Source organism: Hetaerina americana, unplaced genomic scaffold (assembly GCF_022747635.1).
Source record: "Hetaerina americana unplaced genomic scaffold, ioHetAmer1.1.p SCAF_27, whole genome shotgun sequence".
In the NCBI taxonomy this organism is placed as follows: domain Eukaryota; kingdom Metazoa; phylum Arthropoda; class Insecta; order Odonata; family Calopterygidae; genus Hetaerina; species Hetaerina americana.
The window spans coordinates 2957492-2985059 of NW_027286841.1; the positions used below are offsets into that span (position 1 = coordinate 2957492).

General features: G+C 44.6%; 1 protein-coding gene across 1 annotated transcript in view; it reads left to right on the plus strand.

Annotated features, from left to right (window-relative positions):
* Positions 1-942: 942 nt before the first annotated feature.
* LOC139689665 (capon-like protein) overlaps positions 943-27568 on the plus strand; it is a 653345-nt gene continuing 626719 nt past the window's right edge. Inside the window, exon 1 of the mRNA XM_071586855.1 lies at positions 943-3329. Coding sequence (XP_071442956.1) covers positions 3222-3329 — 108 coding nt within the window. The 5' untranslated portion in view covers positions 943-3221. The remainder of the gene's footprint in view (positions 3330-27568) is intronic.

A 27568-nucleotide genomic window follows, 5' to 3' on the forward strand; every position in this document is an offset into this window, starting at 1 on the left:
CAAATCCATATCATCATAGTTATTTATGATTTAACTCATTGATTCCTGCTGCTGTCTCAACCGGTGATTGTTTCACCATATAGCTCAAAATTAATATCTCAAGAAATCCAAGATACGGGAATCAGTTTTCCAATTCATACCTCTGGAGTCTCACAGCAGATTAAATCCGCAACAAAGTATTTTCAATGGAATTTATTCAATTACTTTTTTAGTATTCTCTAAGCAACCGCTGGTATGTGTGTGGCAGGGGGTGAATGAACGCTAGGCTAATTTTTACCAGAATACTTTTACGGGACATGATCCACGAAGTATGATATCAAGTTTATTGTTATTGCAACGCCACAGGCAGACGAAATTCATTCCGAATGGACAGCATCCTCTTCGCAGCACAGCACCGTCTGTTCCATCATCAACGGTGCAAGTCACATCAAAGTTAATATATTTTAAAAAACCTCCGCGTGCGTCTCGGTCGAGCCATCGTCAAAACTCCCACGCTTTTCGTCTCTTCTTTGTTTTACGCCGAGTTCAATTCCCCCGCGAAAAACTTCAACGAAAAGGCACGCACACGCTCTCGACTTAGCCTTGGTAAAGTCACCCTCGGCCGTTTCGCCGTCCATTGAGGCTTGCTGGGAAGGTCGCCCGTGGGCACAAGTCCCTACGAAGCGAAATAAGAGAAATAATAATGAAGTACGACATGTCTCCCTCTCAAGCATGGTACACGAGCACCGCCAGCGGAGTCAGTCAGTCAGTCAGTCGAATCCCCGCTCGTTACGTCATCTAACCCGCCCCTCCCGGCCCTCATGTGGCGAGGCGGGATGGAGGGAGGGGATGCCGCCCCGCCAGGTGGAATGTGGGGGCGGAGCGAAGGTTATGCTCGGGAGGGAGAGAAAGAGATTCAGTCTGCCGGGGTAAAGGCGCGCGGACGGAGGTGGAAGGCAGGTCGGAAAGCGGGCGGGAGTCGATTCGCGGGCGAGGAGGGACCGGCGACCGGACGCATCCAAGGGGGAGATGTGCAAAGCCGCTCGGCAATCCAGTCTCTCACCAAGCAACTTAGGAGCAGCAGTGTTCTTCTTCCCCTCCCGCGACACACGCTCCCCAGTCGGGATACAACCCTCCAGCGCGCCCCTCGTGTTTATGTCTCACCCTGTTGTTGCCCTGGTGGATATATTGCGGCAAAGGGCGACCGTGGTTTCTCATCTGTGGGTGCGTGTGCTTCCGACGAGACGCGACTCGCTTCTTTTCTTTTAATCCCTCTCGAGTAATAAGAGGCCTGACCCCGCTTGCTTATTCGGTGGAAGGGTTGCGTTCTTGTGGCGGTCGTTCGGAGATCTTCGACCGTTGTGTGTTGCCGTGCGAGTGGTGGTTTGTTGGTGAATTCACACTCCTTCCATTCTATGTACCTTTCCCCCTCGCCCTCCATCGGCGTCGCCGCGGGCCCTACGAGAGTTCGTTTCGCTCCTCTTGGAAAAGAGAGGTATTTTTTTTCGTGCCCGGATGACGTCATATAACCTCGGTAAAACACCCACCTTCCCATCCCTCACGTATCGTTTCGGCGGTGTCTGGGAGGTATCATTACAGGCAGCCAGCACATCTGGATGAGTGAGAATAAAAGGGGATTAGGGTATCGTCCAGAAAGTTAATGAACGGAGAGAGATTAAATATTATCCCCCCCCCCAAATTATTAAAGTTTCGTAAATAATGTGAGTGCATCAAACTATTTTCTTCCGTAAATTTCATTGTTATCCTTCTCTCGAACGAAATAGATTCGTCCGAGTCAGAGGGAAATATAGCGTCACCGCAGAAGAGTTTTCTGGTTTCTTCGTGTCGGGGGGGATTAGATCGAGTGGAAAGTGAGGAAGTGGTGACTTGGCCGTGGTGTTTTGAAGGGTGGGGAGATAAATAGCGCCCGTCTACGACCTCGGAGGAGGATTGACTTGGGGGCAGCAGTGGGAGTCAAGATAAAGGGAAACCTCTCCCTCCGAAAGCGATTCCTTCCCCCTCAAGCCCCGGCAGCGCAATCATTTCTCCGAAGTCCGAGCGGTTGAGGTTTCCGAAACAGAGAGAGCGAGAGCTATTTCCTCCCGCGCGCTGGGAAGAACGGTGACTCAGCCGAAGTGGAGGCGGGAGTCAACTACATCCACCGGCGGACCATTTAGTCACTTGGTAGGGAACTCTCCTCTCCTGAGCGTGCCGGGTCAATCTTTAGGAAAAGGCGGGGGACGATTACCAGCCATATTCGCTGGGATCCCTGTCACCATCGCGACGGTGGATGCGTCGCAACAACTGGAGAGACTATCGACCTTCCTTCGCCCCCACGCCGTGCGAAGACGTTACTGCCTTTCTGGAACCCTTGAGAAGCCAAACCCACTCCATCCCTCCCCCCCCTTCCTAAGGATATCCTGGAGAAAACGGTCCGGAAACGACTTCTGAGTGCTTCTGGAATGTTTGGTCAACTTCCTGGAGGGAGGAGATGCAAGACACTCCCTGGAGTCTACTAGTCGAAGCATTCGCTCCCTCCGCTGACCCCTTTGCTTGTGTTCCCCCCCCCCCCCGCAACCCCCCATGGATACCCTGCCGTCTCTTCCATTACGAGTCCCTTCAATTCGACGCCGAGCGCGCGCCACTTAACCTTACGACTCCCTCTCTCTCGCCAGCGGCTTCCTTCTGACCGACACCGCGTGTTTGCAACCCCCCATCCCCCTCCCTCGCCTACCCCCCGCGCGTGAGTCTTTTTTTCTGCGCACGCTCGTTGGGAATAAGTCCGCGAGGACTGACCGTCGGACGTCGCGCGGTGTGTTGCGCGATTGTTTCTCGCGCGTGAGTCGCGAACACGTCAACGAAAAGTGTACCAGTGTGGAAGGGAAGAGAGATTAAGCACTTGCAAGCGTGTTTCTCTCTATTTTTCTTCGAATGTTTTGTTTCTGATCCGGAGGAATACGAGGCTGAAGATCCAATCCCGCAGTGGGCCAACTAGTGCGGAAGTGGACTCTCGGCCCAGTTGTTGTTCTTCCTGGATCCAAAGCTGCTGTGTGTTGTGTCCGTCTTCCCTTTTGTGTTCCTCTCTGTCTCTGGTGGTGCGGCGGCGGTTCTCGAGTTGCCCTTGCGGGTGCGGCCGGTGCGCTCGGCCGAGTGAGGTGTGGTGGGCGACACGGATATATATTTATATATCCCCTCTTTCCGCTTGATCGTTCCCGCGGGATTCCGCCGGAGTTAACGTCGGAATGCCGTCCAAGAAGCAGTACAACTTGGTGACCAACGACGACTACGACACGAGGATCCCCCTGCACTCGGACGAGGCCTTCCAGCACGGGATCACGTTCCAGGCAAAGGTGAGCCCCCGCCTCCGACGAGTGCGTGAGGGAGAGCGCCGGGCGGACAGCCCCCGTTGCTAGCGAACGCCGACCGTCGCTCCTCCTGTCTTGTTTGTTGATGGCGTTTCTCGTCAGTCCGTGACGCACCTCTTTGTCGTGGACGGAAGGGGGGAGGCGCAGGGAAAAGAAAAGGAAAAGGCTTTCATTTTCTTTAAATTGAAGAGGGAAAAATTAATTCATTTAAATACCCCAGGATTTACATAAATCATAGCTCTTTTTTTGCTGTGATTTTCAAATCTTATCATTGCGTAATTTTCGCGTAAATCTCAGTTTTGTTGCTTCGTCGCAGTTGTTATTATTGCATTCTCAATATTGCGGTTGGTTCTAAAATGAAAGAGTTTTTTTTCACGATTGCAATAGGTCCCTTTTCCCTTTCGCCCTCCTTCCTTCGCCTCTGAGTTGGAATTTATATTTTTTAGTTGGGATTATTTTATTAAGGGCGACTGATGAGGATATCTAGAGGGTATTCACCGAGTTATGCATGTATTGTCGTATTTTTTATTGACCAATATATGCGGTATTATACCATTGTATATTATATACAGAAACGTGATCCGACGGATGAAGTAGGAGGATGGGTAATCATGTCGATGGAAGGATTTTGATATTTGATTGTGGCGCAGGATGGGGAAATGGATGGGAAGGATTTTTTATATTACATTTACAAAGTACCCTGCAGGCCATCGCTAAGTGTAGGTGTGGTAGGGGGGTATTGCATACCAGATTGAATGGGCAAGTAAAACCAGATTAAACAGATTAACTGGGCATGCAGAATACGCCAATATGTCGAAACCGGTAGTAACTGAATGATTTCTGTCATGTTAAAAAAGGTTTTTAATTATTCTATGAACAGTGTTTTAAGCCATAATTATGATTTTACTGAACTTTTTTCCGCGGAAACATTTAATGCATATGATTGGTTAATTTTAATCGGTTTTAATTTTTAAAACCCATAAAAAATATGTAATTATTAACTTAAAGAAAAATAACGCTTTAGTTTATAGTTTTTGGATACTCACAGATCTGTAGGTCATCGGTTAATTATATTTCTCTTTCCGTGGACGAATTAAGGGTTAATGAAATAATTATTTCATTCGATGATTTTACGGCTCAGCTATTGCGGAAGTTCTTGTTCATGTGAGGAGGAACTCGATGGAACCCAGCGGACGCCCTCCATTTAATGAAATGTTAATAATTTGTGAATTCAGTTACCAATACATGAACATTAAAATTTACACCTTCGCGCTCGGGAATTATCCCCTATGTACAACGTACTTTTCGCTATCTCCTGGAGAAATAAACTGATGAGTAAAGACAATTTTACCCTTCAGAAATATTTCCGCTACATGTAATTTAATGCTTCCACTTGTTAACGTGTGGGTAAAGCGGTCGTAGAAGGATGTATTATTCAAAAGAAAAAACATGAAACTGTGAAATAACTTTCATTCCAGAAGTTTATAAGGAAGAGGAGGGAGCCCAGTAATAAGAACTACCCCCTCTCTTTCTCAAGAGTTTGAATTTAACGCTACGTAGATCTTATAGTAACGGGTGGCCTCCTAGTCTTGTGCTAGTTTTTAGTTACTTTAGTACCATAAAAGCCACAGCTAAGGTGTATATGGCAGGGGGTGATTACACACCAGACTAATTTTGACGCAAAATACTATCCCCTCTCCCCTAGTGGTATCCGACAAAGTCATTCTGATACCTTATCGTCCGTGGAAACAATAGTATCTTAAATCTATCTGCTCTACACTTAATCCCTCTAATTTTATTGACATGATCTCTTCTACCGTAGTACGATGGGGTTAATAATACATTTCCAACACGTTCACTGCAAAAGAGACACCCTTCCAACTTATGCAGGAGACTTAATATCTAATTTAACCCTAAGTGATTCCCAGCCTAGCTGCTCTTTATATTTTGGGTACGCTTCTAAGTTTACCATAACAAACCTTTTACTAAACTAGCTCCTCTACGCTGCACGCCATCCAATGCGGCAATCAATCCAACTTCGTGAGGATCCCATGTATACTGGCAGCAGCGTATTTTCAAATGGGGTCTAACCAGCGATAGGTAACATTTCTCTTTGGAGAAGTACAAGTCATTATTAAAGAAGTTGCCATCTTAGCAGGTGAAGAGAGAGGGTTGCTGTGAAAAATTCAAATGGGGCAGATTAAAATTGATGCAGACCTTTATGAGTGATGCTGGAGTATTCAAACGCACGTACTTAGAGGGCTGGAATGGGAGAGAATGTAATTGTTGCAAAAGGGATGAATAGTATAGGGCAGACATGTGGGAATGAATGGGTGGACGTATAGGGAGTTTCGAAAGTAACACGGGTTTGAAGAATGATTTATTGTAGTTAATGGCTTTGGGAATGAATTCAGTGTGCTTTTAGTGGTTTTTCAGAAGTGTGTTAGCGCTTAGTTACAAGATGCATAAAAAATCTAACTTAACCCGTAGACTAAATAATAATGATAATGTGAGAATGTTGGGTGTTATTCCGCAGAAAAGAAATATATATATATATATATATATATATATATATATATATATATATATATATATATATATATATATATATATATATACACATACATACATACATACGAGGGTCATCCGGAAAGTAGTACCCGTTCGTGAAATAAAGACACAAAAGTAAATATTAACAAACATAAAAAATTTTATTTGAAAGAGGATACTTTAAACTACTTCTCAACATAATCTCCAAGCAAATTAAGGCATTTGTCATAACGTGTGACAAGTTTCTGTATTCCTGCTGCATAGTCCTTCGCCGCCAGCTCATTGAGATACGCGAGGGACCCATCTTGCACAAATTTTTGCATAATGCAGATGGTGTTTAACAATTTCATGAACAATTGTTCGAGAAACATTGGGAAAATGCTCACAGATGTCATCAATTGTGACGCGCCGATCGTTCCTCACGAATTCGTCAACTGAGCTCACCAGTTGGTCTGTAATGACAGACGGTCTCCCCGAACGCTCATCGTCGTGTGTGTTCCCCCTCCCCATGTTGAAGTTGCGACACCACCGCCGAACAGACGACTCGTCCATTACATTGTCTCCATACACCTCCTTTAATTGGCGATGAATATCACATGGGCGAACGTTTCTTGCATTGAGGAATTTAATCACTGCCCTCACTTCACAACTGGCGGCGTTCTCAATTTTTTTAAACATTGTAAACAATCACAGAAACAACACAGGCAATGCTAGCGTCACGCAACTTGGCTCAGAGAAGGCAGACAAGCCACTGAAGCTATCTGACCTCGTCCAGCGGCTACTCGCGTCGTCAGCACTTCATGCGGCACGAACGGGTACTACTTTCCGGATGACCCTCGTATGTATGTATGTATGTATGTATATATATATATATATATATATATATATATATATATATATATATATATATATATATATATATATATATATATATATATATATATATATATATATATATATATATATATATATATATATATATATATATATATATATATATATATATATATATATATAAACACAGACGTAGATTTTTAGAATATAGAGACACAAAGAAAGGACACTCACAATTTGTTATTTGACGTTTCGACAGCACGGCTGTCGTCTTCAGAATGGCGTTTTCGGGGAAGAGCGGAGAGGATGTGCGGGGGAGAGGTGGGGGAAGGAGAGGTAAAGGGACCAATAGGAAATGAACAAGGGGGTGGGGGGGATATGTAGGCAGCCAATTGATGCATTCAGTGGGCTTGGTTCAGCCCGGGCGGTTTGAATGATTGGGCCACCCAGATATTCGCCATCTCGCGGGTTCTCACCTCTATTATACTCGCAGATTTGGGAAGGATTTCAATCACTGAAACGGAGAAGCAGTCGTCAAAAGATTGGTTGTGGGAAGCGGTGTGAATAGGGATGGGATAATTAAGAAAGGTGGGAGATTTGGTGGAATATCGGGTCCTCATCTCCTTCACATTGCGGGGTTTTGATCGGATCAATAACTCGATCCATGCTCCCGCTTGTTTGCGCGAGTGTTTGGGAAGCGTCTTGAGACACCATTGTGCGTGCGTCAAACAAAAGAAATAATCTTCCAGAACTTTTTCATCTCCCGAGCACTGCTTTCCGTAGAGAGCATCACTTCCATTGCACGACGCCATTATAGCAATTGTACTTGTCAAGTACCAAATATTATATCAAGTGATAAAGAGTACCGAAAAGTTAATTGCTCTTCACAACTTCACCACTAATAGCGTTTTGAGTATCGGGAACCACACATATGTTGTCGGCAGCATTGTTGCGATATCTCCTTGGTTCATATTGTTATTATTTCCATGAACATAAACAAATGGTAGGGTAAAATTTTTTAAATAAAATATGAAATATTTATTTTAATGTCAATTATTAAAATCCCGCATCCGATATTGGAGATACAATGATACCCCCTATTTACATCGGCAGGGCCGACAAATGCCACAAAATTAGAGAGATGGACTGTATAACTGATAAATTCAGCTATTCGTTTTCCCGCACACTATTCGCGAATGCAATAAATGGGGGAACACATAAGAGGGCAATAAGTACGCGATGCCGAAAATATGGTTATAAAGGATTAAATTCCCAATAGCGGTTTGTGAAAGTTAAGTTTTTGTATACTTCTATTTTCGACAGCACGAACCTATTATTTTCTGAGGTATTCCCCCTTTTTACAGGTTTAAACTCCACAAGACTATCTCCGTGGCTATCTACACTCAATCTCTCTGCTTTTAATGCCAAGACCTGTACATTTTCAATATCATAGCTAAAGAGACCTTCAAATTTATGTAAGAGCTTCAATCTGTAATTTAACCTTCCCTCTATTGAGTGATTCCCAGCCTAGCTCCTCTAATCTATTGGATACGCTCCTTAGTTTCTCACAACACACTTTAACAAATCTCGATCCTCAACGTTTCACGTGCTGCAATTCTGCACTCAATCCAACTTCGTGTGGATCCCATGTTTGTACTTGCAGCATATTCTAAATGAGGCCTAACCAGCGACGGATAACATTTCTCTTTGACCTTTTTATCACATTTACTCTTCTAATAAATCCTCATTTTTGGTTGCATGTCCACATGTTCCCCCTAGTATGTTCTTCGCCCAGGAGAGATCGTGAGTGAGGGTAATGCCTAGGTATTTAATCGATTCTATATATTCCATGTCTTTGTACCCGATGCAGTAGGCGTTCGGGAAGGAATGGCTCCCTGTCCAAAAAATCATCACTGCGTACTTTTATAAGTTTAATTCTAATTGCTTAGTGTCCGGCACCAGCGTTGCAAAGAATTATGGTCATTCGATAAAGCTGCTGGGTCCTCAAAATCACGGATATCACGGTAAACCACTGCATTGTTGGCAAATAAACGTATCTTACTAGTGACTACGGAGTCAATGTCGTTAACTTAAAGTAGGAATAAAAGAGATCCAATGACGTTTCACTGGGGAAGTAACTTCTACTGCATTTGAGCTAACTCCATGCATCACTACTCTTAGTATGGGAATAATATATTAGTATCTTACCTTTAATCTAGTTCCAACGGAGTTACAATTACGTTTTATTATTATGGCGTTTTTCGACGTTTTATTTTGGTCACTGTTTTTTCGAGGGAAGAAAAATTGTTTTCATTTTTACAAATGGAGCACAGTAATCAATGTAGGTTCACTGAAGCCCCATTCGGCAAATGAAATGAACACTATCCCATGTGCCAGTGAGGTCAGTGCGCCACCATTCCCTTCTCCATTAAGTTCTGATGGCTTCATGTGAACGGTTCAATGTTGTTCATAGCAATGCGTACAAGTGCACTTGCACAGCTTCGTTTCACAACTCTTTTCAGCAATCCCTCCCGATCTTACGATAAATCGTTACATTAGTGCATATATTTCTGATTTTTTTTACGAACGATAAGGGATCAGAATAACATCGTCCGATTGCGGGTGGGGATGAAAATTTTCTTTTAAAAATTGATCTGGTGTGTAGAATGGTTTGAGGCGTCACTTGGGTGGAGGCGATTCATATCGGAAAAGAAAATAGTTTGTTTTCCCACGCATATTTTATTATTCAAAGGAAATAGGTTTCCACTAACAAAGTCATCATCAGGACTTTTTGAGTCGAAACCTATGTCGTGAGTTATATAATATATGTGGAAGAACGAAGTATTTTCTTTTCCGATATGATCTGGTGTGTATTCACCACCCCCTGCCACACACCCTAGCGGTTCTAAAAAATAAAATTAATAAATGAACAACCTCTGCCATTGACCACGCCGCTGTTAGTGTTGGGGGCCACTTATTCCCTCTTCTAATCACTCCTTGAGTATATTGAAAGAAGTCGGCGCCAGAATTGATTTCTATCTGGTGCATGCTAAGATGTGTCCGAAGCCTGTTCTGTCCCACTGATGTTCATCAGTCATCTATCACCATTAACAATGCTATGTGACCATAAATGACCCCGTGGCCGATGACTGGTTAGGGCAGGCCTTATCCTGGCCGCTGCACACCACCTCAATCGTCGCAGCTCCTCCTCACCTCGTCCTCCTCCAAGGCCATCCGTCACTCGGGCATTACCGCAGGGGCCGCCGCTGGTGCCATGTTGCCGAGTGGCGGCTCGGGGGAAGTGATCCCGCCTGTCGTGCTTTCGTCGGTTTCCGCGACCATCTGCGCACCCTCCCCCTTCCCCACCGTTCCTCCTCATTTCCCCACTCCCTGCCCCCCTCTGCCTCACGCCAAATCCCGTGGCGGGCACCTCCCAAAGGTGTCGCTCACCCGCGTGGTCGCTCCAGCGTCGCTTCGTCTCGACTCGAAGGAGGATCAGAGAGGCCTCATCCCCCTTCGAATATTTCCCAGCCATCCTTCGTCCGCCTTCCTCTTGTCATACACTCAATAATATTTTATCTATCATTGAACCAGATCGTAGTTATCTATTCGTGCAGTGTTTTAAACTGAGTTGGTTAAAACTGGGGGATAAGGAGAAGAGTTGCATTAGGCGAAGGGGCTTTCACAAGAAGGAGGGAATCGATGACAGGGACTTTGAGCAAGGACATTAACAAAAGGCTCGTTAAAACTCGGAGCGTGGTACTAAAGGCATGGAGCATGGATATGTACGGCGCGGAAACGTGGTCATTGAAGCAGGAGGATAGACGTAGATTGGAGGCTTTTGAAATGTGGGTGTGGAGAAGAATAGAAAAGGTGAAATGGACAGAGAAGAAAACAAACGAGGAAGTACTTGGTATGGTGGGCGAAGAGAGGGGTTTGTTGGGAGCAATCCTATGGAGGCAGGAGAAGTGGATGAAGGGGGTGGTGACCAGCAGTGGGATGTTGAAGACTGTAATTGAGGGGAGAATGTTAGGCAAACGAGGAAGGGGCAGGAACGTGATAGGGATGTTGGACAGATTGAAAGGAGGAAGGAAGTACACAGATATAAAGTGGGGATTGTTGTAGAGTAGAATGTTGGGTGGTGTTTTTTTAGGAGTCACAAGGGAACTGCCACTCTTCCGTTGGGTAGTTGTTTCCATCCAAAAACCTACCTTAACCGCTAGATAACCGATAGGAAAAAGTTGCTTCTTTATTTATGGACTTGATTGAGTGGGGTTGAGACTTATACTCCCATCTTCCACCTTACCCTAAGACATTTCATTGAAGATATTTGCATACAACCAAGCCCAAGATGGAGGAATATCCACCTTGGCGGGAAACGAACCCGCGACCTCTGGGTTATCGGGTGGGGATGAAACCCCGCCGCCGCTACCTGGGCCGGGATGTGCCTCAAATTATCCAGCTTAAATGAAACTAGATGGGGTCTGAATGAACAGGGTGTGTCGACAATTTAAAATAATTCGGCACCGGGGACAGATTTTGAAGATATTCTGGAAAAGGATGTTTGGGATTCAAATTCTATGCAGATGGCGCGGGGAGTAACTAGAAGTTTGAATGACTGCATGTAAATTTTGTGTGCAGCTGCTCTATACAAAATCCATGCATTTAGATTTTTAATTATATTCATAGTTTTAATTCATTTAAATAAATTCAATTAAGGAATGGGCAGGGACAGGATAAGGATGTCGGACGGGATGAAGGAAGTACACTGAGATGAAGAGGGACTTTGGTTTAAAGTTGGATGTTGGGGAGTATTTTGTTGGATGGGGCAAAATATTTATTTGGCGGTTGTGTCCATCCAAAACCTTATCTTAACCGGTAGATTACCTTTTAATAATAATAATCGTTAATAATCCGAAAACAGTATTTTTGTCGGATATTTGCATCGGGTTTTATAAACTGTTCCTTGTTATTATAGACAACTATAAACACCCACGCTCCCGCTTAGGTGTTGAAAAACCCACCTAGGTGGGAATCGAACCCGCGATCTCTAGGTTGGCAGGTGTAGAGGGGTCCCCGTCGTCACCGGGGTCCCGTCTCCCGTTGAAAATTGATGATCCAATCTTTTGTCGCTCGCGTTCTTTTGTCCTTGATATTCTAAATATTCAATTGTTCTCCGATCTTCATTTTCGATTTCTTAATTTTTTATCAGCCTTTTATTAGCTGGACATATTTTCTCTTCGACACGTGCCCTTTTACTCGTCCCATCTTCATTTGCCATTGTTCACAATTCGATTCTTAAACGGAGAAGGGTTGCGAATAGTTTGTAAAATTTAAGATTCATTTCAATCCTGGTTCTATTCGTCGGAATCATATCAAATGTCATTAGGTCTTCATGCGAATCGTCGTGAATATTTTCGGCCTCGTTGGAACAAATGCAATATCACAGATGACTGAAGTGGCTAATTTTTTCTGTGATTTTATTGTTACACACAGTTTTTGACGAATAGTGTTCCACTTAATTTCACTCCGTTCTTTTGTTTTCACTTTGATGCCATCGTCATGCTACATTGAAAAATGGAAATATTTTACTGATGTAAGTCGTTCATTTCCATGTATTTCATTCCGAGAGTTATATCAAACTACCCTCGCATTGTCTTATCCTAGATCCTCCCCTGCTTAAATGTTGTCGATTAGATGAACCAACCGAAAGAGCCTTTCTCAATTGTGCATCAGTAAGTTTTATTTACCACTCGTCTTTGGAGGCAGAAGGGGTAAGGAGTAAGGAAGGAAGGACACTCCTTGGGTTGGATTGCGAATGGATGGGGTTATGTCTATTAATCACTAGCCAATTCCACTCTGATTTGCTTGACGCTGTTTTATACTATTTCCAAGACTGATGTTAGGTAACCTTGAGAGGGTGTCTTGGATCGTGTGTTATTGTATTTTATTTTAAAACTATTCTCATACAGCAGAAATGGCGCAATTTTACAGTGAAAAATATAACAAAAACATGAAAGAGGGCAAAAGACAACGTACTAAATGATACAACATTTTCTCTGAAAATTTGGCGATGCGAAAGACTTGCGCTGAACTCGTCCTCCCGAAGAACTTTGACGGACGACCAAAAGGGCAGAGCCGAGTGTCTGCTTTCAAAGACCTTCTGCATATGACATCGCGACGATTCCCCAACCCCATTACAGTTCCGACTACTTAGCACCAGCAGATTTTTTCATATTTCTATAAAGTGAAACCCTCCCTCCCTCAAAGGACACCAGCATGGGACCCTATTTGCTATCAAATAAGCTTGCACGCTTGTACCCTTAAGGAACTTCCGTCTACCAGGGAGCCATTGAGTCATGGAAAAGCTGCTGACAAGTGTGTCGACGCTCAAGGGATGAACTTTCAAGGATATTCAGATGCATTGAGGCAATATCTGGAATAAATATATTTTTCCTAAACTTTTCCCGATACATTTTACCCAAACCGTGTACATTTGAAGAGGTAGAAGCACTGTCTGCATGGGATGATGGGATTGTTGAGAGGAGAGGAGAAGGTGTCATTCCGATAGTGAGGGAGGCTGAGGAATCGTTTGAGGGGCGGGGCGGACGGATTCGATGGAGCGGTTTGGAGGAGAGGCGTCCGCCGGAGGGCACGGGTCCACCGCCGTTGATGACGGCGGTGATTAGTGTGCGGGGGGTGGGGGGGGGGTTTGGCTGAGGCGCTGAGAGGGGGTCGGAGGAAGGAAGGGGTGGTCGCTCAGCGCGTCGCCTGGCGACGGACCGTGCGTGCGTGTTCACTTCCGCTCCCCCCAACCCCATGGCGACCCGACTCGCGCCTCCGCGGTCGGAAGGCTCGGGTTCTCGCGCCGTCTCTCGAGAGCGCGGTGTCGCGGCCCTCGGGCGAAAACGCGTCTGTTCTCGAGTCTGAAGCGGCTCTCTCGATGAGGTGACCCTCTATGGTGCGAGTTACTTTAGGAATTTAATCCGTGGGGAAGTGTGACAGAGGTCACCCGCCTGCCTCGGCCATAGGATCGCTCGGGGTGGGCGGTATTACCAGTGGAACCGGAGGATTGTACTCTTTGATAATTGAGCGATTGGCTACCGAAGAATTCAACCCGTTGACGATACAAAGGTTCCTGAATATTTACGAGGGTAATTTGAAAAGTTCTCGGAATGAAACAGAAATAAACGATTTAACCTCAGAAAAAATGTTCTTATTATTTTTCAATGTGGCCTCCCTGTACACTAATGCACTTGGTCCAGCGATGTTCCAATGTCTAGATCCCATCTCCAAAATTAGATTCCTTCAGGCCTCTGCAAAATACCCATGTAATTCGGCTGTTAGTTCTTTCTTTGAAGAGAATCTCCGTCAATCGGGGAAAGTATCGAGCTTGGGGAAGAGATGGAGACCCGATGGAGCCGAATCAGGCGAATCAGGCGGCTGTGGCAACGATTCGTATCTTAATTCGCGTTTTTCTGCCGTGGCAATGGCACTTGTGTGTGGGCGTGCATTTTCTTAATGAAAGATGGATCTTCCTTAGCAAACTTGAATTGTATCTTTTGCTTTAGTTTGTCCAGGAGCTTGGCGTAGTATTGTCTAGTAACTGTTTGACCAGTGGGAAGATAATCTATCATCAAAATCCCTTTCGCATCCTAGAAAACTGAAGCCATCACCTTTCCGGCCGACCATATTGCCTTTGCTCTCTTTGGTGGCGGTGAATCAATAAATTTCCACTGCTTTGACTGTTGTTTTGTCTCTGGGGTATAGTAGTGGACCCAAGTTTGTTGAGGTTAGCAATTAGGGTGTTCGTCATAGGACAAGAAAGATATATTTGAAACATATCTAAAAACGAAACGGTGAGTTAATTTGCGAGTGTCATTGTCTCTAGGGAAATGTGCAAATCCTAAATTAGGACCACGTCGAGGGAAACAGATTTAGGGAAAGACTATAGCGCACACCTACGTAATTTGAATTTGAAGGGAACCTTATAGATAGATAGATAGTCGTCTTTATTTTGGATTGAGACTATGGAGTCTCATCTACCACCTTAACCCCTCGTCACACATTAGACGACCATTTTAGAAAAGTGACGGTATACTTGGGAGTTGATGTTTGTCCACTTGGAAGGTGCCCACCACATTAATGTATCATATCCTCTCTCGTGTATCAGTTTACAATCGACAGCCGCGAGGTTCGATACTTCCGGATGTATTAATCACCATCCGGGAGAGATCGATTACTTCGGTCTAGTGATTCGGATCGGAATCGGAAAGGGAGCCTTTTTTTACTCGTACTTTGTTCCTGTGGATATTCCTGGGAAACTGGAAAGGAGCCGCAGCCTCCCTCCCTCTTCCCCCAGATAAATCTAGGGTAGGCTAAGAATTAATGCACGCATGCTTGTAGACCACAAACAAAATGACATTCAGAAGCACTCCTGGTGGCATGTGAAAGTAACATTCCCCCTCAACACGCATGCGCTGGTTTGAGGTCGTTACATTCATTCAGTGTATTTCGAGAAGCGGAAGCATAGAGACATGTTCTAGTGCTATGTCAACGCGAGGTCATTTTGTCCGTAGTCTACGAGCACGTGTTCCTTAGTTTCCAGCCTACCCTCGGAATAATCACACTCGGTTGTCATGGGTGATTGCCACATGCCGTGTAGTTCTTTGTAGCAGGTGAGCCTTACTTCGAGTGGATATTCGGGTTAATTAATGTGATTTTGGGAGGTGTGATGCATGCTTTGAGCCTCAAACACTTTTGATATTTGCATTATTTTCAATCGATGGAATGCTCGACGTCTTGCTTCGGCGTTCCTGCAGGTCTGTCTGCGTGTGGCGGTGTTGAACGTGCGGTGTGAGACGCGTTTGAACGGGTCTCACCCCCACGGAGGGGGGGGGGGGCGTCGGGTTCCTCCCCCCGCTTGTCCGCGCGAGGTGTTCCGTGGAGGCGTTTGGTTGGGAGTCTGAGGTGTTTGCCGGTCGCATCAGCGGAATGTGCTCTGGAATCTCCCCGGTTGACGGACGGCGTGAGTCAACGAACGATATCGTGCGTTCGTGATGGAGTTGACGCGAGTATCACGACCACGCACCTCCTCCCCCACCCTCTCTCCCCTCGGGGGATCGGGCGGGAAGTCTCCGTTTGCACGCCATGTCAGTTCAAAAGAGAGAGAGAGAGCCAAGATGCTCGCGAAAATGAATTGCTTCCAGCATTGACGGTAGTCTACGGGTCAAGGTGACTGTTTCATTTGCCCGGAGCACGGGCCGAAACTTCTAAGAGAGCCTCGCAAAGCGAGTCAATGGGTGAACATTAATAATATTGTGAGAGTAATATTTTTAACGCGCGGCCATTTTAAAGTAGACATTATTTTATTGTTCGTTTATACTTTTCCGAACGTTACATTTATAAATATGAAGTGTTTACGAGAATATTTTAATTATGTTTGAGTGAGGTATGTCTACAAAAGTTGTTTTACATGCTACGGTTGTATTTATATTTGTTTTTCAAAAGCGATACCTTGAGTGTTCTATTGTTTGCACTTCGACGAAGATCCGAGGTGTGTTTTATTATTTGAAATATTCGTATGATAGTAATATCGGAGACCGATACAGGAAAAAGTATATACTATAAAAGCCTCGACATAAAATACGAAAAGTATTAATTTTTGGACGCACTTACTCAGGCATAGTTTTTTATGAGAATAATGTCCGGAGGAAGATCGTTGTTGGGGCAAAACGATAATGCGAAGTGAGGAAGCAAAAACACGGTCCAGAAATTTATTTCAGTTCACAGTTGGGCATGGCTAATGAGAGCTGGGAGAAAACGAAAAGCGTTTTGAATTGCGGACCTTTTATGAAAGGGTCATTTGTGGAGGAGAGTAACGGAAGGGGAGGATATATGTATATTTGATGGCGGAGGTTACTAAGTTTGTCCCAAAAGTAGTAGGACTGAGTCGATGAAAAAATAGTTGCAAGACTTTATACGAGTACATTCACCTAAAAGTCTTCGAAGTAGTAGTACCCTTGTACGGCCACACATCGCTGCCAGAGGGTTTCCCACGCTTCGCGCGCCTTATGGAAGGCGACGCCCGGAATGCTGCTGAGCGCCCTCGTCACGGCCTGTTGTAACGCTTCCACCGAACATTATTGACGTCTTTTCAGCACGGATTTGAGACGGCGGGGCGAGAGAAAGAAGTGTGGGGGGGGCAATATCAGGGCTGCAGGGTGGCTGAGGCATGGCCGAGAAACTCTTGGCAGATCCGCGTGCGAGTTCCCGTTTGTTCGTCCGAGAGCACTCGCGGCATCAACTTCGCACACACCTTTCTCATGCCCATGTTTTTGGTCACGAGTCGATGCACATCACTTTTAGGGATGCCAAGTTCATCCGAAACCATGCAAACACTTGCCCTGTCCATCCCTGTCCAACAAAACCATCACTCATGCAAGAATTTCGTCACTTTTGGATGCCGAAGGGCGTCCTGATTGTTCAGCATCCTTAATATCTTCTCTACCCTTCCGAAACAACTTGTGCCACTCAAAAACACCCGATCTACCCCCGGCGTTATCACCATAAGCTGCCATGAGCATATCATGAGTCTATTTCCTGGCTTTTCCCAGTTTCACGCAAACTTTGATGGCTTAGCGCTCTTCTAATTACAGATTCATGACGGATCGTAACATTGTCACGTTACAGAGGTTTTGCAAACGAACGATCCGCACTCCAATTAGGCTGGGAAACCACTGTAACCGGCCACCAGCTATTCCTGAGACTCCCCTCCCTCTAACCAAACTATAGATACTGCCGCTGTCCGTCCACCTAACAGATAAGACCTTGTATGTTGGGCGGGAGACCTCGAGGAGGGATGGGTAGCAAGGATGGCATTCGTCCTGGTCTCCCTTTATGTCTGTGGCGAGTCCCCATGGAGCGATCGAGCGGGGACTTTCCCTTTCCGAGGACGGACGATCCCGCGTCCCGCCGAGTTTGCCGGCCGGCGTCGGCACATTCGGCGCCGACTGTTGCGCGCGCTGTTGACCCGGCTCAAGGCCGCCCGGTGCTTCCCCTCCCCTGGGGGAGACGGAGGCCGAAAGCAAAAGTGCTCCTCCCCGCCCCCATTCCGTGGGGAAAGTCCGGGGAGGGGGGCGGAGGGGAGGCCTCCTGCCTCCACTACTGCTCGTTTCACCGAAAGAGCATCCATCTCAGATGGGACGTCATTGTTCTCTGTCTCTTGTGTTTTTTCTTGAATGTATTCGAAAACTTTGATGTCCTTTGAAAGATGCGTACTTAATACGCTTTTTACTTTAACCCTTCCGTCACCGTATGCCCCGAATTCCTTCATAATTAGTAATAAATATAAACCATAACTAGCCATAATTTAGCGAGAGGGATACTCCATTTAGTCGTCAAGTCCTTCAGCTTCTGTAAATGGTATGAAGCAGGCAGGTCACACGTATGGACATGTAACTTGCCTTGCGTTACTGATATCTTAAGCAAATTAATGGTCATTGCATTCATTCGCGGTCATTTCTGTTGGTACACAAAACCTTATTTCGGAGCATTGAAGGGCTTTTAATCCTTGAGAAATTCTTTCGGATGACCAGGCGGAGGGACGAGGACCGCTCGGGACGATTCCCTCCGCCCCGTCCGCCCCCAAGGTCACCCGGGCGGAGGGGCCTTAAATTCTGGCCCGAACTAGGTTTCCGGGGCCTTCGAGAAAGCTTCACGGCTACTCAGAGAGCAGCTGATCGCTTTGGGAAATAATAAATCGGAATAGACGTGGATGGACAGATTCTATTTTTGGTCCAGTGTATCGGGATTGATCTGTACATACACATACGTTCATAGTTATCCCGTGTTCAGCGCTGTTGTGAGATGCGGTGTTCAGCGCTGTTGTGAGATGCGGTGTTCAGTGCGGTGGCGTGCGGTCTATCGCCATGTAACGAATGAATTGGCGTCCTCCTGGTCGGAGGACACACCCTGCGTAGAGAGTAATAACTATCCTATTAAGAGTATCGGTTTTAACCTTAGGATCCGGAGTTTGGATCATGACCGAAGTCCAGTAGTATTCTTCATTGATAATAAGAAATGACTGCCAACGTTCTTTCGACGGGTTATTCGTTATAGATTCGTTAAACATTTGTATAGTAAGAACGCAAGTGCGACAGGTCTCTCAGGGTATTTAGGCTGGGAACCACTTAAGGTGCGGAGAGAAAAAGCGAGACTTTTAGAAAGGTTAAGAAAAAAAACGAGTTTCACGATGACACTAAAGGAATTATAATGGCCCCACACTACTTATGTAGTAGATCAGACCACATAGATAAAATATGGGAGATAGATTCCGGCACGGATAGATACAAACACTCTTCATTCCCAGAACAATCAGAAATCCAACTAGTAAGAAACCGAAGTCATTTAATAAACATTGAAAACATTGAATTTACATGTCGGAACAAAGTTAAAAATTGCAAAGACATAAGTTATACTTGTAAGTGCTTGTGTATGTTGGTTGGTGGTTCGAGTGTTTGCATGCGTGCGGGGAGTAAGGGTTTTTGCTCGAATTTATACCATGTTTTTTGTGGATTGTATAAATTGTTGGCTTTTGCATGCGGTTTCTTTTCTTCTTCTTAATTACGGGTGGTGGCCTAACACCCCCCGCCACACACCCTTGCGGCAACTTGCGGGGTATTAAGTAGATGTAGATGTTATTGCAGCCTCATTGTGCGCCATTGTGGCCTTGGCCGATACACTTTAGGATATCCACGGATTTTTTACACATGCTCATCGCTCGAGGTGAAAATGTCCCAATTTTTTTCTTAAATACTTACCTTTTAGTCACTTTATTGGGTATCAATCTTAAAATTCTTCATCCCTCACCCTGATGTGACATTAATTTCAACCAAAAGAATACTCCTCTCGTGAATGTGAAGTTCTTCCCGTTAACATTTTCCTCCAATATTACTTTGCTTACGAATGATATATATATATATATATATATATATATATATATATATATATATATATATATATATATATATATATATATATATATATATATACTGGACATCAAGGTTGGACCCTACCCCATTCTCCTATTAATAACACGCGTCTTCTAGTACATTCTTCTGTCCAGTAATTGGCCACATGCTCCTTAAAGGATTGCTCGGCCTCTTGACTGTTTCATTACAACGATTTTCGGCCCACCGCATTTCGCATCCTCCGGACCTCGTCCTCGATTCTGCGAACGAGTGTTTCCTCTGCAGGGCGATTCCCACGCAGGGCCTTGGGTTCTCTCTTCTCTGAATGTGGGCAGTGCGTACGTACTCTCCGACCGGTTCTTCGGGTGGCCTTTCTTTCGATGACCTTTCTTCCAACCATCATCTCGATGAAACCGAGTGTGTTATTTGCCTGCAGTTAAATTTCCAGTGAGCAAAAGGTATTGGAGCACTAAGGGGCGTATGCAGCCAAGCAACCTTGCATAGACTCGAACGCTAATTGAATCACAAATATCTAGTTTCTAGCAAGTTTCGCCCGGGAAACACCATTATATAGGGTTTATAAAAATGAATATCGAGGTTTTAAGACTTTGTGGTATTTATTACATTAATCTTACAATTGTAAATTATCCATCAAATGAAATAGGAACTCAATCAGTTTTTCCTACAAGTGTTCAATGTGAGTACCATTTGTCACTCGGCACGCATCGAGTCAATAGGTCGAGTACTTCCCAAACCTTGATCAGTGTGTAATCAGGAGTAATTGTTGCAAAGACTGCTTCAATTCTGGTTCTTCTTACGTCAGGAGTTAGGTAAGCTGTTAGCGGAGGCACATATACATATGATCCTTTATGAACAACAAAAGGTAAAAATCACAAGGGGTAGGAGATCGGGTAAACGTTGCACTCTTAACTACAGATTCGGTCCCTTCGAATTGTAAAAGACAAAATCGCGTTTATTGCGATCGCAAAATCGCGATTGACTCATTGTTAATTCTTCGCAAAGCTAGAAGCATATGGCATTGATAAAAATATCCGGGGTTGGATTATATACTTTTTGAATGGTGGGGTTGAAAGAGTAACTTAGTGCTGGATGCAGTAGAAGTTACTTCAGGTGTTCTCCAGGGAATTGTTATCGGACCTCTTTTATTCCTACTCAACGTTAACGTTATTGACTCCGTAGTCACTAGTAAGATACGTTTATTTGCCGATGATTCAGTGGTTTACCGCGATACTCGTGATCTTGAAGACACAACAGCTTTATCAGATGGCCTTAATGCTGTACAACGCTGGTGCGACACTTAAGCAATTAGAATTAAACTTAAAAAACTGCGTAGTCATAAATGTTTGGAAAAAGACCAATTCCCTCGCGAATGTTTACTGCATCGGGAACACGGGAATGGAAGGTGAAATATGAAGAAAAGATAAAGGAGAAATTTCGCTCGTTAGGCCTCATTTAGAGTATGCTGCGAGTATGAATGGGATCCTCGTTAATTTGGATTGATTGCCGATTAGGATCGCGTGCAGCGCAGAGGAGATAGATTTGTAAAACGTTGTTATGATAAACTGAGTAGCGTATCCAAAATATTAAAGGAGCTAGGCTGGGAATCACTCTCGCAGCGTAGGTTAAATTACTCATTGAAGCTCTTGCATGCATTGGAAGGACCTTTCTTTAGCAGTGGTGTTGAAAATGTGAGGTCATGTCAAAAAAAATAGAGAGGTGAAGTGTAGAATAGATAGATTTAAGACGTCATTTATTCCACGAAAGATATCGGATCAGAACAACTTTGTCCGTTGAGTCATTGAGAGTCAACGGGCTGAGTCATATTCTTATTAAAATTAGTGTGTTGTGTATTCACCCACTGCCACACACCCTGGCGGTAGCACGCTGGGTACATAAACGTATGAAATGCATCCATAGAATAACCTGGAAGCCTTTCATGGTATTTAAATGGGACAGCAAACACTTTCTATGTTACTATTAGGGAAAGAAACGCTTCCGTTTTTGTGAATACCCTTAATACCTATGAACAGTCCTCCCCCTATCCTATTTTTTTGTCCCTTTGGTAAAGTCTAAAACCCATAGGAAAACTCTTGCGATAACCAGACCTCAGTTCCTTTAATTATATCGGGTTCGGTACTTCTAATCATAAGGTAAAATTCGGCAATTTTGTTTTTCAAACTTGGGCGGTTGATTATCAATGCGGATATAGCTCTATTCTTGATCAATTCGTTGTAATTTTCCTTTCCGATGCTACTTAAACTAGGAGTTATATTTATTTACCTGCTCATTCTTATATGTTAAGTCTAATATTTCATTACAAATGACGTGATTCTTGTCGCATATCTTTTGTGTATTACCCTTTTAACATTTATTGAGTAAATTCCCACTCTCTAACCTACCAAATACGCTAAACTTTCCTCATATGCTCCGGAATCCTAGTCGCTACCTTCTGCGATGCCTGAACCCTATAATGGGCTCACGAACGACTGAGAGGCTCCTTAAACGATGCAAAGACCGAAAGGCCGCAAGTCTCTGATCAGTCGGTTGGCAATCGTGAAAAACGCTTTCTTCAAACCTGAACGAACGTTTTTTTGTAGAATAAATTTCCATTTCGATAATTTACTTTCGGGACGAGAACTGGTTACCTTTCGCATCCTTGCACAAAGGTTGGGGTGAAAAAAATCCGTAAACGACCTTACACAAATGAGGAAAATATCCCTCCCCCTGCTTATTCGACTAGAGGGCTTGAAGTACGATGAGCACTTGACTAAACTAGATTTAGAAGGCTGAATACAACTCAGGAATATGAAGCAGATTGAACACTTCGACGCAATTTTCACTCCTATTTGTATTTAAGAATATGTTTTCAACCTAGTAAAGTTTACTTTTAGTTAAAAGTCTGCGAAAAAGTATAATAAACGAAATACTCTGATGCAGATTTTGCGAATGGATCAACACATTTCTTGATTGAATTATTATTTATTCATACCTCACTCACAGGTGATAAGTGCATACCTGTCTTTGTTTCCAGTGAAATTTTCGTATTATTGTGCGCTACTGTTTTTCGTTCATACCCATCGTTTGCTTGAAGCTTTTATTATATCGATGACGTAAGGAGAAGAATTGCGCTAGGAAAAGAGGCTTTCACAAGGAGGAGGGAGTTGATGACAGGGACGTTGAATTAGGATATTAAGAAAACACTCGTTAAAACTTTGATATGGAGCGTAGCTATGTACGGCGCGGAAACGCGGTCATTGAAGCAGGAGGATGACGTAGATTGGAGGCTTTTGAAATGTGGGTGTGGAGAAGAATGGAGAAGGTGAAATGGACAGAGAAGAAATAAACGAGGAAGTAGTACTAGGTATGGTGGGCGAAGAGAGGGGTTTGTTGGGAGAAATCCTATGGAGGCAGGAGAAGCGGATGAAGGGCGTATTGATCGGCAGTGGAATTGTGAAGACTGTCATAGAGGGGAGAATGTTAGGCAAACGAGGAAAGGGCAGGAACAGGATTGGGATGTTGGACGGGATGAAGGGAGGAAGAAAGTACACAGAGATGAAGAAGGACTTCATCTACATCTACTTAATACCCCGCAAGCCGCCGCAAGGGCGTGTGGCGGGGGGTGCTAGGATACCACCCGTAATTTAGAAAAGAAAAAGAAAAAAAACCGCATGCAATAACCACAAAATCATAAATAAAAAAAAAATTGACTTGATGTAGAGTAGGATGCTGGATTTTGCGTTTTGTTAGGATTCACGAAATATTTATTTGTTAGTTGTGTTCATCCAAAAACCTACCTTAACTGATAGATTACCTTATCATAATAATAATATCGGTGAAAGCGATCCGAGTTACACCAAAAAATAAAGCAGTGCAATCGTTTTGAATCTAACATGTGTCACTCTCGAATGTGCATTATTTATTTTTTCGATCCCTGGCGTTGGCTCGTCTCAACAATGCGTGCAAAATGATGAGGGCGTCTGGCAGGAAGTTGGCCTCGAACGATATATTCGCTGGAGCACCTGTTGGCGAGTGGAAGCCGAACTGAGGCATCTTAGAGGGTGGCTCATCATACCTGGGAGGAGGGGCCACCCCCATCCAGCTGCTGCTGCTGCTCTTTGCCGAACCCCTGTCTGGCAGCACGCCCTCCCTCCCTCCCCTCCCCCTCCCACACCCATCCCACTCCCACACCCCTCCCACTCCCTCCTCGCCGTCGCGGCCGATGACGCTACGCTTCGCGTCGGCCGAAAGCGAACAAACGAAAAGCGTACGGCGTCTGCAGCGCGGAAACTCCCTCCTCCCCCGCCGGAGGGCATCACTTTCGGCCGATCGCTCCTCACCTGTTTCGAAGTGAGGGAAGGGATCGCGTCATCGGAGAATTAGTCGTCGAATCGAAAATTCCTTTCCGCTTTATCCACCGATGTGGAGTTGAAAATGAATCTCCCGGCGCCATTGCCATCCGCAGCACTGCAATTCACGGCGGTACGATCGCGTGAGGGGATTTTGTCGGGGCTCGCACGCTCTCTCCCGTGCCACTCGGATCCTGAACCACCCACGAAAGGCGTATTTGCACGCTCCCCTGCACAGTGGAGCTCCCTGGATGTGGTTCTTATCGACTGACATTTACCACCCCGTATGGTGGTGTGGGGAGTCGAGCTGTGTGTGACCGATGCGATATCCTCGGAGGGTTTTTAATCCGGGTGGTAACCCTGCCGGTAGATCCAACTACTAGGCCCGAGCGGCGTCATTGTCGCGCACCATATCTTCCCCGCAAACCGTCTGGCTGCACAGTACATTTACTTCTACGTAATACTCTGCAAGCTGCCACGAGGGTGTGTGGCGGGGGGTGTTAGGTTACCATCCGTAAAAGAGAATGAAACCACATGCAAAACCAAATAATTCATGCAAATTTACACCAGCAGAGCGCATATATTCATACAAAAACTTTTTAACTCATGCAAATACATATATTATTGACTAGCATACACATGCACCTACGAATATATCTCATGTTTACGCAACTTTTAATCTTGCCCTGACTTGTAAATGAAATGTCTTTACTACTTCTATAATGACTTTGATTTCTTACTATTATGATTCCTGGTTGTCCGGGGAAAGAACGATTATTTGTATACATCTGTACTGGAAACTATTTCTCCCTTATCTTATCTTTTTGATCTGATCTATTCTAATAGTGTAGGGCCATAATAATTCACATTTTTGTCATTTTTAAAATCGTTTGTTCTGAACCTTTCTAAAATTCTAAGCATCGCTTGTTCTCTTCGCATCCCAGTGGCTCCCAGCCCAAATTCCCCCTGAAGGCCTGTCACTCTTGTCTTCTTTATATAAAAGTGTAGATGACTCGCCCTTCCTTCTTATTCATGAAGGCGAACGAAATTTGACAAAAGAAGTTTGCCTTTCTGGGGAAAAAAATGAATTCCGTCATGTGAATGAAGCCTCGTATTTGGTACTCTATGATGTAGTGTATTTTGTGTCGGTTTTTGAAGTTCTGCATTTTTTTGTCAATTAAGAGGAGTCCTAGAATTTGTTGATTCCATTTGGCACCCTGTCATTACGACGTCTAGAAGATGATTGGAATTTGGCACGTCGTCTCAAGAAGAGGTGTGCTTCATCCTCACTCCACACCTTCTTCGTAATACCCCGCAAGCCGCCGCAAGGGCGTTTGGCGGGGGGTCTTAGGTCACCAACTTTAAAACAGAATGATTCTCACGCATGCGTGACGAAGAGGATCACCTCCAGGGCCGTGCATGATTCATGGTCCCGTATGGCCATCCCCGTGTTCTCGCGGTGATGAGTTCATTGCTGCAAGCTGTCACCGTGTTCATCTCCCCTGCTGCCGTCCCTCCACACCCGTCCCCACTCCACGCCCCGGTGGTGTGCTCATATCCCATCTCTACGCCTCGTTCTACTTCATTAATACCTCATATACGAGGTCTGTCCAATAAATACGCGAACTGAGACCATAAAATCTTTATTTTTTTTTGCAAAAATTAATCTACATCGATTTCTTCCCCTGTTCAAAGTACTCTCCATTCAATGCTATGCACTTGCTTATTCCATCTTCTTTTTCACTGTTTAAAGCACCCTTGGGAATCCTCGGCAGTTGGGCTTTTTAGTTTTTTCATCGCTTCTTCCTTTGTTGTGTCCACATCTTCCCAGTGATGTCCCTTGTCACTTTTTTTTTGCATTTTGGGAATAGGAAAAGGTCGCAGGGGGAGAGATCTGGCGAATAAGGAGGATGATCAAGGATGGTGATTGAATTTTATTCCAGAAACTGACGAGCAATCAATGCTGAGTGTGCAGGTGCATTGTCATGGTGAAGGATCCATCCATCCATCATGTTCGGTGAAAATGGTGTGCATTGTTGATTTTCCTGAATTCAGTTCATCGGCTATCATTCGAACAGTTTTTCGACAATCGTTAAGGACAAGGGACCGCACACGATCAATGTTGTCGTCAACACAGGTGGTTGAAGGTCGTCCCGGCCTTGCATCATACGTGGCGTCTTTTCCGGCCCTTTTTAAAACGCTAAGTCCACTTGAAAACGGATGTTTTCTTCAGAGCATGATCACTGTAAACAGCTTTCAACATTTCAGTAGGTTCTTGATAACTTTTACCGCACTTCACCAAAAAACTTAATGTTGCTTCGTTGCTCCGTGATTTCGTCAATTTCTATTTTCGACAAACAGTAAAAAAACAAGGACAACTGAAACTAACATAAATGGCACCATACGCACAGCTCGACAATCCGCCAACAGCACAGACGGCTCATTGACGGCTCAGGCAACTAGCGCCGCAAGTGGGCGGGGCTATAGTCCGCGTCATGGCCGCCAGATTGCACCAGTTGGCGCATTAATTGAATAAACCACGTACCTGTATATAATATAATGATGCTTTTTAATTTGCGCAGGCATTAGACGACGTTAATACCCGTCCACAGTAATGCCCGAAGTTTAGTTCGGTGGGTGGGAGTAGGTTTCACCCAATCCTATTCCTTATACGGATATGGAAATTCACGCATCAGCAAGGGCAGCAGGTGGGGGCCTCCCCGCGATTTTTATTCCCGCGGTGAAATGTCGGATATTAATTCACCGGAAAATTCAAAATATCGGTCCTCGAATCCCGAAATTGAATTTCAATTAGATCTACATAAAACCCCACGAACCGGCGCAAGGGCGTGTGGCGGGGGATGATTGGTCACCTCACGCAAAACAGAATAATACCACTTGTAAAACCAAATATCCATGCCAATCTGCACCCATGGATGCGAATGAGATATTCATACGAAGACCTTTATAACTTACACGAATGCAAATACGTGCAAATTATCAACTAACATACACATGCACCTACGAATATATCTACTATCTTACGTAACGTTTTTTCTCGTCCTAACTTGTAAATTGAATGCCTTTACTATTTAAATAGTGGCTTTGATTTATTGCTATTATGGCTCCTGGTTGTCTGGAAAAAGGACGAATATTTGTATCTATCTGTACTGGATTTTGTATCTATCTGTACTGGTCTGATCTATCTGAGTAGTAGTGTGGATCCATAATAATTCCTTGAGTGTAATAGTTAAACTCGTTTGCTCTGAACCTTTATAAAAGTCTTCCAAGTCTCGCTTGTTCTCTTCGCATCTCAAGTGTCTCCCAGCCGAAATCCCCTGAGAGGCCTGGTACAATCGGTTTCTTATCGTAACAAATGCTGACGAATCTGGCGAATTTTCTCTGAAATTTATACAATGCTTTCAGCCGCGCTTTCTCCCGAGGATCCCAAATACGAGGGTCATCCGGAAAGTAGTACCCGTTCGTGAAATAAAGACACAAA